The sequence below is a fragment of the Periplaneta americana genome, chromosome 11, assembly GCF_040183065.1.
Source record: "Periplaneta americana isolate PAMFEO1 chromosome 11, P.americana_PAMFEO1_priV1, whole genome shotgun sequence".
Classification (NCBI taxonomy): Eukaryota; Metazoa; Arthropoda; class Insecta; order Blattodea; family Blattidae; genus Periplaneta; species Periplaneta americana.
In genome coordinates this window covers 27,219,323-27,235,390 of record NC_091127.1, presented here as the reverse complement: position 1 = coordinate 27,235,390, position 16,068 = coordinate 27,219,323, and the positions used below count along the sequence as shown (strand labels likewise).

Here is a 16,068-nt window from a genome sequence, read left to right as displayed (position 1 = left end):
TCACCTTTATTTCATTCAGACGCTAAATAACCTGAGATGTCGATACAGCGTCGTAAAATAACCTCATGAGCTTCTCGCTGTCTCATATCTAAGAACAGCTGATTTCGGACCCTTATTTAGTAGTAGATGTATATTGCATGTAATAAAGTTGGTTGAACTTCCTTGGCGCGCTGTCACACTATAGATGACAGCGCCAGTTCAAAATTTCACGAAATTCTATTCCCACACTGTGAAATTTAGAGCGAATCTCATGAGCTTCTCGCTGTCTCATTTCTAAGAACAGCTGATTTGGGACCCTTATTTAGTTGTAGATGTACGGTACATAACGTGTATCTAGTAAATTTCGTTGATCTTTCTTGACTCTCAAAATGTAGACGACAGCGTCAATTAAAAGTATTTCGAAATTATATACCGGACTGTGAAATTTAGAGCGAATCTCACGAGCTTCTCGCTGTCTCATTTCTAAGAACTGCTGATTTGGGACCCTTATTTAGAATTAGATGTATATTACATGAAGTAAAATTTGAGGCCACCGGCGTGGCTCAGTCGGTTAAGGCGCTTGCCTAATTTATGACGAATCCTCGGCCTCATCTCGCCAAATACCATCTCGCTATCACCAATCTCATCGATGCTAAAAAACCTTGTAGTTGATACAGCGTCATTAAATAGCGAACTTTAAAAAAAATGATCTCTTAAAATATCACGAAATTATATACCGAACTGTGAAATTTAGAGCGAATCTCATAAGCTTCTCGCTGTCTCATTGCTAAGAACTGTTGATTTGGGACCGTTATTTAGTAGTAGATGTATATTACATGTACCAAAGTTTCTTGAACTTTCTTTGCGCGCTGCCACAATGTAGACGACAGCGTCAATTCAAAATTTCACGAAATTCTGTTCCCGAACTGTGAAATTTAGAGCGAATCTCATGAGCTTCTCGCTGTCTCATTGCTAAGAACTGCTGATTTGGGACCGTTATTTAGTAGTAGATGTATATTACATGTACCAAAGTTTCTTGAACTTTCTTTGCGCGCTGCCACAATGTAGACGACAGCGTCAATTCAAAATTTCACGAAATTCTGTTCCCGAACTGTGAAATTTAGAGCGAATCTCATGAGCTTCTCGCTGTCTCATTGCTAAGAACTGCTGATTTGGGACCGTTATTTAGTAGTAGATGTATATTACATGTACCAAAGTTTCTTGAACTTTCTTTGCGCGCTGTCACAATGTAGACGACAGCGTCAGTTCAAAATTTCACGAAATTGTGTTCCCGGACTGTGAAATGTAGAGCGAATCTCATGAGCTTCTCGCGGTCACAGTTTTGATAAACAGCGACTAGACCTACACCACCATGTGGTACCGAATGCACCCAACATGTGCACCAAGTTTGGTTGAGATCGGTCGTCGCACGCAGGAGTTGTAGCGAGCGCCCGATGCAGATAGCGAGCGCGGTGCTGATCGATCGCTAGGCCTAGCTGCTCGGTGGTGGGGACGGACTCTAGGCTCGCTCCGTCTGCCCACGGCACAGTTCCACAGTCGAGGCCGGAGCGGGCCGCCATGGGGCCGCCATGTTTTCCGAGCTGTGCCGCGAGACTCTCCGCCGAGCCGTCGTCTACAATGAAGGTACGTCGTAGCAGCACCGCAGCGGAGAGTGCTTGTGTTTTGTTCTAAGTGATTCGTGTGATCGCCAGGTGCAGCGTTGTGTGATAATTTCAATAAGGGTCCAAGTGCGGACCTCGTGTCTCTCCCCGCTATCAGAGCCGAAATATTTAGAAATCGGCTTGTTTTAGCAGGTGTTGAGATTGTCATTAGGGAAAATAAGAAATATAAAACATGTATTAGAGAATTTATATGAAAAACCCTGTGCGTCAGTCTGAAATAAAAACAAGGATTTCTGGTACGAAATTTTTAGAAATTGTTAACGTCATAGCGAGAGTCATAGTTGTCAGCGGACACATTTAGGGAGATAAACATTTCATAACCTACGGACGGAAAGATACAAAGTTGAAGGATGAGCCTCGTGTATGTGTTTGTATGAAAAATAGCGCCTCCATTATGGGCGCCGTGGTCCCTATAAATTATTGCAATCTTACGGGGTTGTAGCCATTTGTGGGGAAAATTTACGAGGAATAGATAATTTAAAACCTACTGAAGGGAGGATGCAAAATTGACTAGACAATCTCGTGCATTTGTAGTGTCAAAAACCAGAACCTTACATATAGGATTGGGATCTCTAGAAATTGTTGTAATCTTACGGGGTTGTAGCCATTTGTGGGGGAAAATTTACGAGGAATAGATATTTTAAAACCTACTGAAAGGAGGATTCAAAATTGACTAGACAATCTCGTGCATTTGTAGTGTCAAAAACCTGAACCTTACATATAGGGTTGGGGTTTCTAGAAGTTGTTGTAATCTTACGGGGTTGCAGCCATTTGTGGGGAAAATTTACGAGGAATAGATATTTTAAAACCTACTGAAGGGAGGATACAAAATTGACTAGACAATCTCGTGCATTTGTAGTGTCAAAAACCAGAACCTTACATATAGGCTTGGGGTCTATATAAATTATTGCAGTCTTACGGGGTTGTAGCCATTTGTGGGGAAAATTTATGGAGAATAAATATTTTGAAACCTACTGAAGGGAGGATACAAAATTGGCTAAACAATCTCGTGCATTTGTAATGTCAAAAACCAGAACCTTATATATAGGGTTGGGGTCTCCAGAAATTGTTGTAATCTTACGGGGTTGTAGCCATTTGCGGGGAAAATTTACGGAGAATAAATATTTTGAAACCTACTGAAGGGAGGATACAAAATTGACAAGACAATCTCGTGCTTTTGTAGTGTCAAAAACCTGAACCTTACATATAGGGTTGGGGTCTTAGAAATTGTTGCTTTCATAGCAGAGTTGTTGTCAACAGTGGGAAAATTGATCAAGATTATCTTAAAACATACAGAAGGGACGGTACAGAGAGAATCTTTTTCTACGTGTAGTGTCAAAAATCATGACATCAACTATAGGATTGGGATCTCTAGAAATTGTTGCAATCTTGCAGAGTTGTTATCAGTAGACAAATTTATAAAGAATAAATATCTTAAAGTAAACAGAAGGGAGGCTGCAAAATTGAAAAGAGAATCCCTTGTCAACGTGTAGTGTCAAAAATCAGGACACCAACTATAGGGTTGGGATCTCTAGAAATTGTTGCAATCTGACAGAGTTGTTATCAGTAGACAAATTTATAAAGAATAAATATCTAAAAATAAACAGAAGGGAGGCTGCAAAATTGAAAAGAGAATCCCTTGTCAACGTGTAGTGTCAAAAATCAGGACATCAACTATAGGGTTGGGATCTCTAGAAATTTTTGCAATCTTACAGAATTATTGTCATCAGTGGGAAAATTTACGAAGAATAAATATTTTAAAATCTACTAAAGGGAGGCTACAAAATTGAAAAGAAAATCTCTTGTCTACGTATAGTGTCAAAAATCAGGACATCAACTATAGGATTGGGATCTCTAGAAATTGTGGCAATCTTGCAGAGTTGTTATCAGTAGACAAATTTATAAAGAATAAATATCTTAAAATAAACAGAAGGGAGGCTGCAAAATTGAAACGAGAATCCCTTGTCAACATGTAGTGTCAAAAATCAGGACATCAACTATAGGGTTGGGATCTCTAGAAATTTTTGCAATCTTACAGAATTATTGTCATCAGTGGGAAAATTTACGAAGGATAAATATTTTAAAATCTACTAAAGGGAGGCTACAAAATTGAAAAGAAAATCTCTTGTCTACGTATAGTGTCAAAAATCAGGACATCAACTATAGGGTTGGAATCTCTAGAAATTATTGCAATCTTACAGAGTTGTTATCAGTGGGAAAATTTATAAAGAATAAATATCTAAAAATAAACAGAAGGGAGGCCACAAAATTGAAAAGAGAATTCCTTGTCTACGTGTAGTGTCAAAAACCAGAACATCAAAACTATAGGGTTGGGATCTCTAAAAATTGTTGCAATCTTACAGAGTTGTTGTCATCAGTGATAAAATTTATAAATAATAAATATTTTAAAACATACTGAAGGTAGGATACAAAATTGAAGAGACAATTTACGTGCAGTGTCAAAAACCAGGACCTTAAGTATAGGATTGGAGTTTCTTAGAAATTGTTGCAATCTTACCGAATTGTTGTCATCAGTGGGTAAATTTACGAAGAATAAATATTTTTAAACATACAGAAGCGAGGATACAAAATTGAAGAGGGGAATCTCTTGCCTACGTATAGTGTCAAAACCCTGGACGGTTGGATCTCTAGAAATTGTTGCAATCTTACAGAGTTGCCATCAATGGGAAAATGTGTTAATAATAATTATTTTAAAATATACTGAAAGAAGGATACAAAATTGAATATAGAATCTTGTGTCTGTGTGTAGTGTGAAAAACCAGGACCTTAACTATAAGGTTGGGAGCTCTATAAATATTTGCAATCTTACAGAGTTATTGTCATCGGTGAGAAAATTTACGAAGAATAATTATTTTAGAAGATATTGAAAGGATACAAAATTGAAGAGGGTACGTGTAGTGTCAAAAACCAGGACCTTAGTTGTAGAGTTGGGATCTCTAGAAATTGTTGCAATTTTACAGAGTTACCAGTGGAAAAATTCAAGGGAAATATTCCATAACAGATCGAGGGAATTATATATAATCGAGACAGTTGCTAGTGTCAAAATAAGGACCTCCAGTATGGGCATAGTGGGGGTCTCTATAGATCATTGCCGTTGTAGCAGAGTTTACCAGAACGCAAACACAGGAGGAATAAATAAATCATAACACATCGAGAAAAGGATACAACATTGGAGAAAGCACCTTCTCTCTGATCCTAGTATCAAAACCAGGGTCTCTTGTATGGAGCTTGTTGTCTCTACCAGTCATTGAACTCTAGTAAGAGTTGTTGCCGTTATAAATAGAATATTTTATAAAGTACTGAAAGAAGAATATAATGTTTAATAGAAAACTTCGTACCTGTATGTAGCATCAAATATTAGAACTCCATTATGTCATGCATGGGATTTCCATAAATTTTTCACTCTTAGTGGTGTTGTTGTCAGTGAGCAAATTCAAAGAAAATACGACCTCATAATGTAGGATGGGATAATATGATGCTGACGAAAAATTCTTGAAGTAAGGTAGTTGCCTTCTTAGCATATTTTGTTTTCCAGTACGCCGCTTCAAGGAAGCTAGAATGTCATACATACATCTCCGGGAAAGGGACATGGAATTGAAGTGAAAATATTGTTCCTCTTTCTGATATCAAAGCCAGGATATCTGGATTTTGGCGGTGCCGTAACACCATTTAATTTATTAGTAAGCAATTTTAAGATATCATACCTTTGTCTTCATCAAGAAATTGGCGGCATATTAACAGAATTGTTGTAATTACCAGCGAACCTATTAGCATTTGGCAGGTAAATATTTCGTAATATCGTCACGAAGAAGGGGAAGAACTATAGAATTGAAGTAAAAATTTCGTGCTTCTCTCTGGTTTCGAAGTCGAAGTGAAGGTTAGAAAGTCTAACAATCGTTGATGTGCAAGTAGGAGTTGTAGTCAACACGAAAACTTAAGGACAGTAGGCCCTAACATTTTATAAAGTAGATATTTTCAAGAAAATAGATCATCGAAGTTGAGACGCTTGTAAATGTCTAGTATTGAAGTCAGGATCTGCAGAATGGGCTGGAGAATTAAAATTCTGACTTAACAGTTGCCATGATCTGCAGGATTAGTTACCAGAGAAAAAATTTACGACAGTTAAAAATTCAAACACAATCAAGTAAAAATGTTATTGTCGTACAGTATAATATCCGTAAAAATTGCATATTGTTGATAACTTTACGGAGTGTATTTACTGTTATTAAAGCATAAAGTAACAACACTCACATCAGACTAGAAAAAAATATAAAAAGTGAATATGTCGGTGACTGGTATCAAATCCCTGACTCTAATTATAGAATCTTCTAATTATCTACAAAAATAATTGATGAACTTTTAATTACCAGTAAGAAAACTTGATGGAAGTAAATGTGTAAATAGACATGGCCGAACGAAGGTCAATAAAACAATTGAAGTGAAATCGTGATGCCTTTGGCTGATGTCAAAATCAAGACTTCTAATACCGGACTTCGGAAAGTCTAAAAAACGTTGAGGGTAGAGTTGAAGTAAATTGAATAAATATCTTGGTCCAATATCTGGGATAAAATCCAAATATGAAGTCTAAAAATTGTTAGTATCTTAGCAGAGTTGTAGTTACCGAGGGAAAATTTAGGTGATTTATTTCCTAACAAATGACCTTGGAGAAAAGAATGAGTTAAATTATCTTGTACCTCATTCTGAAATAAAGTCCAGGATCTTCACAGTACGACCCAAAAAATATAAAGCACACCACTAAAGCTGTATATAGCAAATTAAAATTAAACATTCATGCCTTAGGCGGGATTCGAATTCACTGTCATAGCTTTAACCGTTGCAGATTCCACGATCAGCTGAACTCTGTGGTGACGTATCTGATTCTGGATAGGGATGTAGAGTGCAAAATATGTGTTGTCAAGCCAAAGCGTCTTAACATTGAACCAGGTGCCAGGATATGGAATCAAATCCAGGACTTGTGTCTCTCAGCAACAATAAAACAACAGAAAACACTTTCGCTCAGACAGTAAAGATCATGAAAATTTTATGACTTACCCCATTCCAAAGGAAATAAACAGAAGCTATGTAGATTACTTTAACCTACAGTATGTCTGGAATCAAATCCCAAGACTTCAGGCTAAATGTAACTATGAAGTACGTAAAATACATGACATGTGGTCCTGTCAGTTAATGAACGCTGGAATTCTGCATCGTGAGGCTATGAAAAACACAAGATTGAAGTGCAATGCTTTTCTCCCACCTGTTCGGAATTTAATTCTAAACATCAGAATGCGTTCTGTGTTTTACATTACCCCTGGCCTCGATAAATAGTTTGGGTAACTATTTGACCTACCAGCTGACCCTGACTAAATGACTAGCTATGACTAATTGGTCGGCTGTGACCGAGTGTGACTGATTAGCTGGCTGGCTGACTCGCTGATTAAGTGGCTGGTTGGCTGACTCACTTTGAACGACTTGCTAGATAATTCTGAGTGGCTGCTTCACTGTGAACGACTGGCTAGGTAAGTCTGAGTGATTGACTGACTCACTGTGAATGACTGGCTAGTAATTCTGAGTGATTTACTGACTCACCATGAATGACTGGCTAGTAATTCTGAATGATTTACTGACTCACCGTGAATGACTGGCTAGTAATTCTGAGTGATTTACTGACTCACCGTGAATGACTGGCTAGTAATTCTGAGTGACTTACTGACTCACTGTGAACGACTGGCTAGTAATTCTAAGTGATTGAACAACTGGCTAGTAATTCTGAGTGATTGACTGACTTACTGTGAATGACTGGCTAGTAATTCTGAGTGATTGACTGACTCACTGTGAACGACTGGCTAGTAATTCTGAGTGATTGACTGACTCACTGTGAACGACTGGCTAGTAATTCTCAGTGATTGACTGGCTAGTAATTCTCAGCGATTGACTGACTCACTGTGAATGACTGGCTAGTAATTCTGAGTGATTGACTGACTCACTGTGAATGACTGGCTAGTAATTCTGAGTGATTGACTGACTCACTGTGAACGACTGGCTAGTAATTCTCAGTGATTGACTGGCTAGTAATTCTCAGTGATTGACTGACTCACTGTGAATGACTGGCTAGTAATTCTGAGTGATTGACTGACTCACTGTGAATGACTGGCTAGTAATTCTGAGTGATTGACTAACTCACTATGAATGACTGGCTAGTAATTCTGAGTGATTTACTGACTCACCGTGAATAACTGGCTAGTAATTCTGAGTGACTTACTGACTCACTGTGAACGACTGGCTAGTAATTCTAAGTGATTGAACAACTGGCTAGTAATTCTGAGTGATTGACTGACTTACTGTGAATGACTGACTAGTAATTCTGAGTGATTGACTGACTCACTGTGAACGACTGGCTAGTAATTCTGAGTGATTGACTGACTCACTGTGAACGACTGGCTAGTAATTCTCAGTGATTGACAGGCTAGTAATTCTCAGTGATTGACTGACTCACTGTGAACGACTGGCTAGTAATTCTGAGTGATTTACTGACTCACTGTGAACGACTGGCTAGTAATTCTGAGTGATTGACTGACTCACTGTGAACGACTGGCTAGTAATTCTGAGTGATTGACTGACTAGTAATTCTGAGTGATTGACTGGCTAGTAATTCTGAGTGATTGACTGACTCACTGTGAATGACTGGCTAGTAATTCTGAGTGATTGACTGCCTTACTGTGAATGACTGGCTAGGTAATTCTGAGTGACTGAAAGACTGTGAACGACTGGCTAGGTAATTCTGAGTGACTGACTGACTGAATATTCTCACTTCCAACCTACTTACCGTATATGACTGAGTTTTATCTTGTGAAGATGGGTCTTATCTAACTAGAAAAATAACGCAAGTCCTCTGCAGAAGTATTTCCTACTGGTTCTCTAGGATGTATGTCAGTGACCTGTGTGTTTCGTCACATCCGCTGTTTATGGAGTTGTGATGCGCATGTAAATTTTGTACAATTCACGTTACCCATTTCAAAAGCGTTAGTGTCATAAAGACATAAAGTGTTTCGTGGGCTGTCTTACAGCTCAGTCTCCAAGTCGAATTACCTTGAATCTCCACTGTTAAGCCAATCACAATGGAATTAACTTTTTCTTAATTATATACAGTATTTCTGAACTCCTTTTGCTGTATATTTTTATTATAAGAAATATGCTGTATTTAATAGTTAAAAAATCTAGCAAATGTGACTGGTCAGATATGAAGCTCCTATGAAAACTTGTCGCATCACCTTCTTTGTCCACCTATTCATCCATTCATTCATTCATTCATTCATTCATTTAACCATTCATCCATCGATCCATTACAACTTCAGTTGCAATATGTTTTTGATTATAACGTTATTTTCATTCGAGGTACTATTTATTTATTTAGTCTCGTATAGTATCTTTTCTGGCAATGAAAACAGCGGACCAGGGTTCGATTCTTTGCATGGAAATGAAGATTTATCTCCCTCCCACAGGAAGTGTGTATGTTCATTGTTTTGTGTTCATTTCTTGTTGTCTGACACGATAGACTTCACAAGAGTAAGGATTTATGGAACAAACGGTCCAATCTTTGAAGGTAATTGAGTTCATTCTTTGATCCATCCATCCATCCATAAGGACTTCATAATTTTATTTATATTCTGGGTACTATTTATTTATTTAAACCCCGGTTGCAGTTTATTTCTGTGTTGTGTTTGCATAAGTTTTTTTGTAATTTAACATTCTTTGTTGGTTAGAACTTGAAAATGGCGTAATTTTTTTTGGTTAGAAGTACATATTCAGCGCGTGGTTTACATGGGAGTTTCCAGACGGAAGAATTTATATGAATGTGTCGTTGCGCAAGAGGTAAAATCGTGCAGCCATATATTTCCTATTCATTTTTGTTTATGACATATATTGTCAATGTCTGCTGACATTTTCCACTGTGGCTCCCTGAAAAGCTATTCAACAACTTCTTATTCCCTCAAGTAGGCCTACTTCATATCCACCATTGAATATATGCCAGTCTGTTACTCGCTTAAAGAATCACACAGTGTTCTCTTTCGCTGGGATCTGGTAATTACGTGCAGAACACAGTGTTCGTTACTTGAACTAGATGGAGCACGCTGTACAAATGTTGGTGAAGTCAAGCAGAAATGCAATTTATGTGTATACAAGTAGTACTGCAGTTTGCAAGCTATATTTTGTGTGTGTCTGTAAAAATTCCCATAAAGTTTGAGTGAAACTGCGTCAAGGAACGTTTGTTTTTTCGTGTTTGATCTACCTTATGATATACTGTTGTTCATCGTCATCTTTTTTGTAAGGTGTCAAATTGATTAAAGGGTTTTAAAAAAACAACACTAGTCCAAAAACAAATTAGTATTTAGTGTTCATCGTCGTCTTTTTGTAAGGTGTCAAATTGATTGAAGGGTGTTTTGAAAAAACAACAGTAGTCCAAAAACATAAATTAGTATTTAGTGTTCACCGTCGTCTTTTTGTAAGGCGTCAAATTGATGGAAGGGTTTTTGAAAAAAAACAACAGTAGTCCAAAAACATAAATTAGTATTTAGTGTTCATCGTTGTCATTTTGTAAGGCGTTAAATTGATTGGCTTTAAAAAAAACAACAGTAGTCCAAAAACATAAATTAATATTTAATGTTCATCGTCGTCTTTTTGTAAGGCATCAAATTGATTGAAGGGTCCACACCTGTGGAGTAACGGTCAGCGCGTCTGGCTGCGAAACCAGGCGGCCCGGGTTCGAATCCCGGTCGGGGCAAGTTACCTGGTTGAGGTTTTTTCCGGGGTTTTCCCTTAACCCGATAGGAGCAAATGCTGGGTAACTTTCGGTGCTGGACCCCGGACTCATTTCACCGGCATTATCACCTTCATATCATACAGACGCTAAATAGCCTAGATGTTGATACAGCGTCGTAAAATAACCCAATAAAATAAAAAAAATAAAAAATTGATTGAAGGGTTTTTTTAAAAAACGACAGTAGTCCAAAAACATAAATTAGTATTTAGTGTTCATCGTTGTCATTTTGTAAGGCATTAAATTGATTGGCTTTAAAAAAACAACAGTAGTCCAAAAACATAAATTAGTATTTAATGTTCATCGTCGTCTTTTTGTAAGGTGTCAAATAGATTGAAGGGTTTTTTGAAAAAAAAACAGTAGTCCTAAAACATAAATTAGCATTTAGTGTTCATCGTTGTCATTTTGTAAGGCGTTAAATTGATTGGCTTTAGAACAACAGTAGTCCAAAAACATAAATTAGTATTTAGTGTTCATCGTCATTTTGTAAGGCGTTAAATTGATTGGCTTTAAAAAAAACAATAGTAGTCCAAAAACATAAATTAGTATTTAATGTTCATCGTCGTCTTTTTGTAAGGTGTCAAATTGATTGAAGGGTTTTTTGAAAAAAAAAAACAGTAGTACAAAAACATAAATTAGTATTTAGTGTTCATCGTCGTCTTTTTGTAAGGCATCAAATTGATTGAAGGGTTTTTTAAAAAAACAACAGTAGTCCAAAAACATAAATTAGTATTTAGTGTTCATCGTTGTCGTTTTGTAAGGCGTTAAATTGATTGGCTTTAAAAAAACAACAGTAGTCCAAAAACATAAATTAGTATTTAATGTTCATCATAGTCTTTTTGTAAGGTGTCAAATAGATTGAAGGATTTTTTGAAAAAAAAAAAAACAGTAGTACAAAAACATAAATTAATATTTAGTGTTCATCGTCGTCTTTTTGTAAGGCGTCAAATTCATTGAAGGGTATTTAAAAAAAACAACAGTAGTCCAAAAACATAAATTAGTATTTAGTGTTCATCGTCGTCTTTTTGTAAGGTGTCAAATTGATTGAAGAGTTTTTTTTAAACAGCAATAGTCCAAAAACATAAATTAGCATTTAGTGTCATCATCGTCTTTTTGTAAGGCGTCAAATTGATTGAAGGTTTTTTTTTAAAACAGCAGTAGCCCAAAAACATAAATTAGTATTTAGTTTTCATCGTCGTCTTTTTGTAAGGCATCAAATTGATTGAAGAGTTACTTGAAAAAAAAAAACAACAGTAGTTCAAAAACATAAATTAGTATTTAGTTTTCATCGTCGTCTTTTTTGTAAGGCGTGAAATTGATTGAAGGGATTTTTAAAAAACTATCTGGCATGGTTGCTGTTGACATTTCAAGTATAAAATGTATCATGCCATTTCTTAAGGTGTTGTAGAAACTTGGGATAACTGAAGTACATTTATAACTTATATTGCTTCACAGAAATACATGTGTAAAAGTAGGTAACTGTGAACAGTGATTGTTTTAAGAAAAAATACTGTTGTATCTGAAGTGTGCCTCTCGTTTAATCTTTTTTCTTTCATTATATCCTGTTTATTTTCCTTTCGTTGTTTACGCGTCTTCCATGGGGTTACTTCTGCACCTGAAGATGACTTATAACTAATACAACAGTTCACAAGCTAAAGTATTTTTCTTTGATGTGGCTTTTGCCGCGTACATAAGAAACAGTGGTGCCAATCTACTACAGTTTAAAATTGTATGGATAAATATTCAAGATGATATGAATGGGATATTTGTAAATCCTACCATCGTCTTGGCTGGAAAATGACTGTTTTTACAAAAAAAAAAAAAAAAAAATCTTTGGACTATGGTGGTTTCATAAAAACCATTGAAAATTTCCACTCCTATAACAAGGTACCGTCCACACCTGTGGAGTAACGGTTAGCACGTCTGGCCGCAAAAGCAGGTGGCCCAGGTTCGATTCCCGGTCGGGGCAAGTTACCTGGTTGAGGTTTTTTCCGGGGTTTTCCCTCAACCAATATGAGCAAATGCTGGGTAACTTTCGGTGCTCGACCTCGGACTCATTTCATCGGCATTATCACCTTCACCTCATTCAGACGCTAAATAATCTAAGATGTTGATAAAGTGTCGTAAAATAACCTACGTAGAAAAAAACATAGGTACCGGTATATCGATGGCTGAGAACCAGACTGTTCTAAGTCCAACTTTTTATAAGAAATAAATGTGTGTTTCATTGTGTTCCAGTTCTTGTCTGGATATATAAATCGAACAGAATTGTAAATATTACTATGCATAAGGTTGCTATGAAGCTATTCCAAATTGTTTCATGAAGCTTTGAATGTCACGAGCTTAAAATAGCTCTCCTGGAAAAAAAATAGTGAAATGGACTCGGAACAGTCTGGTTCTGGGCCATCGATATGGTGTCCCCCCCCCCCCATCAACTAATTCAGTAGATGGCAGCTACAATACAATCACCATGTGCTTAATATCCCAAATTTGCAATGTTTGGACTATGGTTCTTTTTTTAAAAAACCTTCAGTTCTTTGTAGGGCTACTTCAGGAGTATAATTCATTTCTATTTTTGACAGTCTTGTTCTTTCTTTTTCTTGTGGCTCTATGTAGTTAAGTAGAAAGGGTGTCAAACTTGAGGGATCCACTTCAGGAATGCACTCAGGATCCAAAAATAATTAAAGAAAGTTCAGTTAACTTAACGTTCCAAATTCATGCAACAGTTGTCCTTGTGTTCCACATAGCGTATGCTAGGCCACCGGAGTAGCTCGGGCGATAGACGCGTTTGTCACCGATCCGGAACTGCGCTCTGGCGTGGGTTCGATACCCGCTTGGACTGATTACCTCGTTGAGTTTTTCCGAGGCTTTCCCTATCTGTGAGAAAAGTGTAATGTGTTTACATGGTGCATCTTCGGTCTCTTCTCAGTAAACACCGTCTCGCTATTACAAATTTCATTGACCTTAGATAACTCACTAGTTGATTTAGAACATTATGTTTACCTTTAAAAAAGAAGAAACTCAAAATGGACTCTTGTGCCTCGATACACGTTGACGTGAACTTCTTTAGAAACTTCTATCTCTGCCATTATATTTATAGTTATAATTTGTTTGTATGTAAGGAAAAACGTTTAGGAAAAGGTAGTTACTGCCAGTTTCCAGTAAATTGCTGTTTTATGTTTTTAATTGGTTATTTTACGACACTTTATCAACTCCTGTGGTCACCTAGCGTCTGAGTGAGATGAAAGTGATAATGCCGGTGAAATGAGTCCAGGGTCCAGCGCCGAAAGTTACCCAGCATTTGCTCTTAATGGGTTGAGAGAAAACTCCAGGAAAAATCTCAACCAGGTAACTTCTCCCGATTAGGATTGAACCTGGACGCGTTCGTTTAACTGTTAAAGTAAAAACTCGTTGATTGTATTAATAATTACTACATACTGCATATCCATGGTAGATACTATAAATAAAAACTATGCACTAATTATAAAAATTTAGGCCCGGATGTTTAGGCATTTATAAAAGTTAAAATAGGTAAAAAAGGCAATAAAACGTAAAAAAGGCACAATAATATTTGAAAAAGGCATTATAAATTTTCAAGAGGCATAATATATTTAAGCAATAAATTTGAATTATATCAACGTAACTCCCATATTTACTTCGTAGGTGACACATGTTGACTTATAAAATACTTTTTTTTTCGTGATTAACTGTCATTTCACAAACCTTACATAACAAAACTGTTCCATCGGTTGAAAACACATGGGCACCAAATTCACTAACGTAAGCAAGAAGTTTACTTTGCAATGGTTTACTGAATTTAGGCATTCTAGCTAACCGATCTTATACCTTCTGTCACCCGACAATAACTGACTGTTCCTCACTCAAATTTCTTCCTGCTACAATCATAAACACGTGTAGCACAAAATTATAACAGTAAGATTTGAAAATATGAAAGCAAACGACTGGAAATGCTACGTGACAACTTCTATGTGGACGAGCTTAATATTTAAAATTATAAAGCTGATTGTTGGTATCGTGAAGACATGACAATATTATATTTGTAACTGGATTGTCGATCATTATTCATATTACACCAACAGTATTAAAGCACGATTATTAGCAGATTAAGCACCGAAATGAATTACTTTTATTTACTGTTTTTAGTAAAGTTAGTCATTGTTTCAAATATTTAAATTTTACACATTACAATTAATTAAAAATTGCAAATAAGCAAATATTGATTTAAAATGACAAGAAACACCTTAAAAGGCAAAATAGTGGCCCTATCACTTTGATTTACTCCAAATCACATTTATACCTATGCAAATAATGATTTACTTCCACCTAGTAAAAAAAGGCATTTTGCCAAACATCCGGGGTCTAATAATAATTAATTGAATATTAACATAACAGCGATTTCACTATGTTTGTTTTAGTTTGGTACCAATTTATATGCTATCAGCTGCATATTACTCGGCTTAAGTGGAGTATGTAGCTCATTAGTGATTAATGTACATGTATTACGTTATGAGATTGGTTGTCGTCATTTAACAGAATCGAGGAAAATTGAGAAGAAACGTGACGCAGTTGAGTTCTTTCTGTTGTTTCCGATGCTCTCTTATAAGACCTTAACAGTTCTGTAACGTATATGACTCTTTACATGGTCGTATTTTTGATATTGCAAATATAAATTTTAAAATCATATTTTTCATTGCAAAATATAATAGGTTAATTTGTTTCTTAAATAATTTAATATTTTGCGTGTTGCTACGGGAATATGTACGTTGCTGTTTTGTTTTATTGCTTAGTATACTCACAGTCTAGTATATACAGTCGCGAAGCTCAATACGTGGTAAATATGCAAACATTAGGTAGTTGCTCACCACTAGGATCGCTAATATCGCCTCATTACAGGCAATGCAAAATAGTACCGTCACAGTCTATTGTTTCTAGCACCCTCAAAACTCAAGCTTCGTGACTGTATACAGGGTGTTTTAAAAATACGGGGCATAATTTCAGGTATGTATTTCCCACATGTAGGCAATCAAAATAGTTCATTACAACATGTGTCCGGAAATGCTTCATTTCCGAGTTATGGCCTTCACAACATTGAAATTCACCGGAAGGTTTTTCTTTCCGCAGGTCGTTGTCATTACAGAAGATGTTCAAAATGTCCACTTCCTGCTTGAATACAGACCTCACATCGATGTCTCATTGACCTGCGAACACGATCCCAAACTCCAGGAGTATTGCGTATGTCCTCAGATATGATAAGGATACAATTGATACTCTTTCAACAGTCTCCAGACAGTCGTATGAGGAACATTGACTTGCAACGCTACCCTTCGTGTGCTGATAGAAGGAGTCATGTTCACAACCTCCAGAATCTCCTCCTGTACTTCTGGAGTTCTAGATCTTGGTAGTCCCCTTCCCAAACCAGGAGAGTTAAATTTTCCATACTCGCACAGACGGTAATGGAGACGTACAAATGTCTTCCGATCTGGACATTGTCGCTGTGGGTACCTCTCCTGGTACAAACGACGAGCCAGCGCAGCATTGCCGTCCGCC

At 36.8% G+C, this 16,068-nt stretch overlaps 1 protein-coding gene across 16 annotated transcripts in view; it reads left to right on the top strand.

Annotated features, from left to right (window-relative positions):
• Positions 1-16,068, top strand: part of LOC138708889 (ensconsin-like) — a 674,766-nt gene that overhangs the window by 386,485 nt on the left and 272,213 nt on the right. For 2 of the 16 annotated variants that reach the window (XM_069839180.1, XM_069839175.1), the window contains exon 1: positions 1,470-1,623. The exons of 13 other annotated variants lie outside the window; for them this stretch is intronic. In XM_069839180.1, the coding sequence (XP_069695281.1) occupies positions 1,569-1,623 (55 nt within the window). In that variant the 5' untranslated portion in view covers positions 1,470-1,568. Of the gene's footprint in view, positions 1-1,469; positions 1,624-16,068 lie in introns of those variants that run through there. One more of the 16 variants, XM_069839182.1, reaches the window with a different exon arrangement.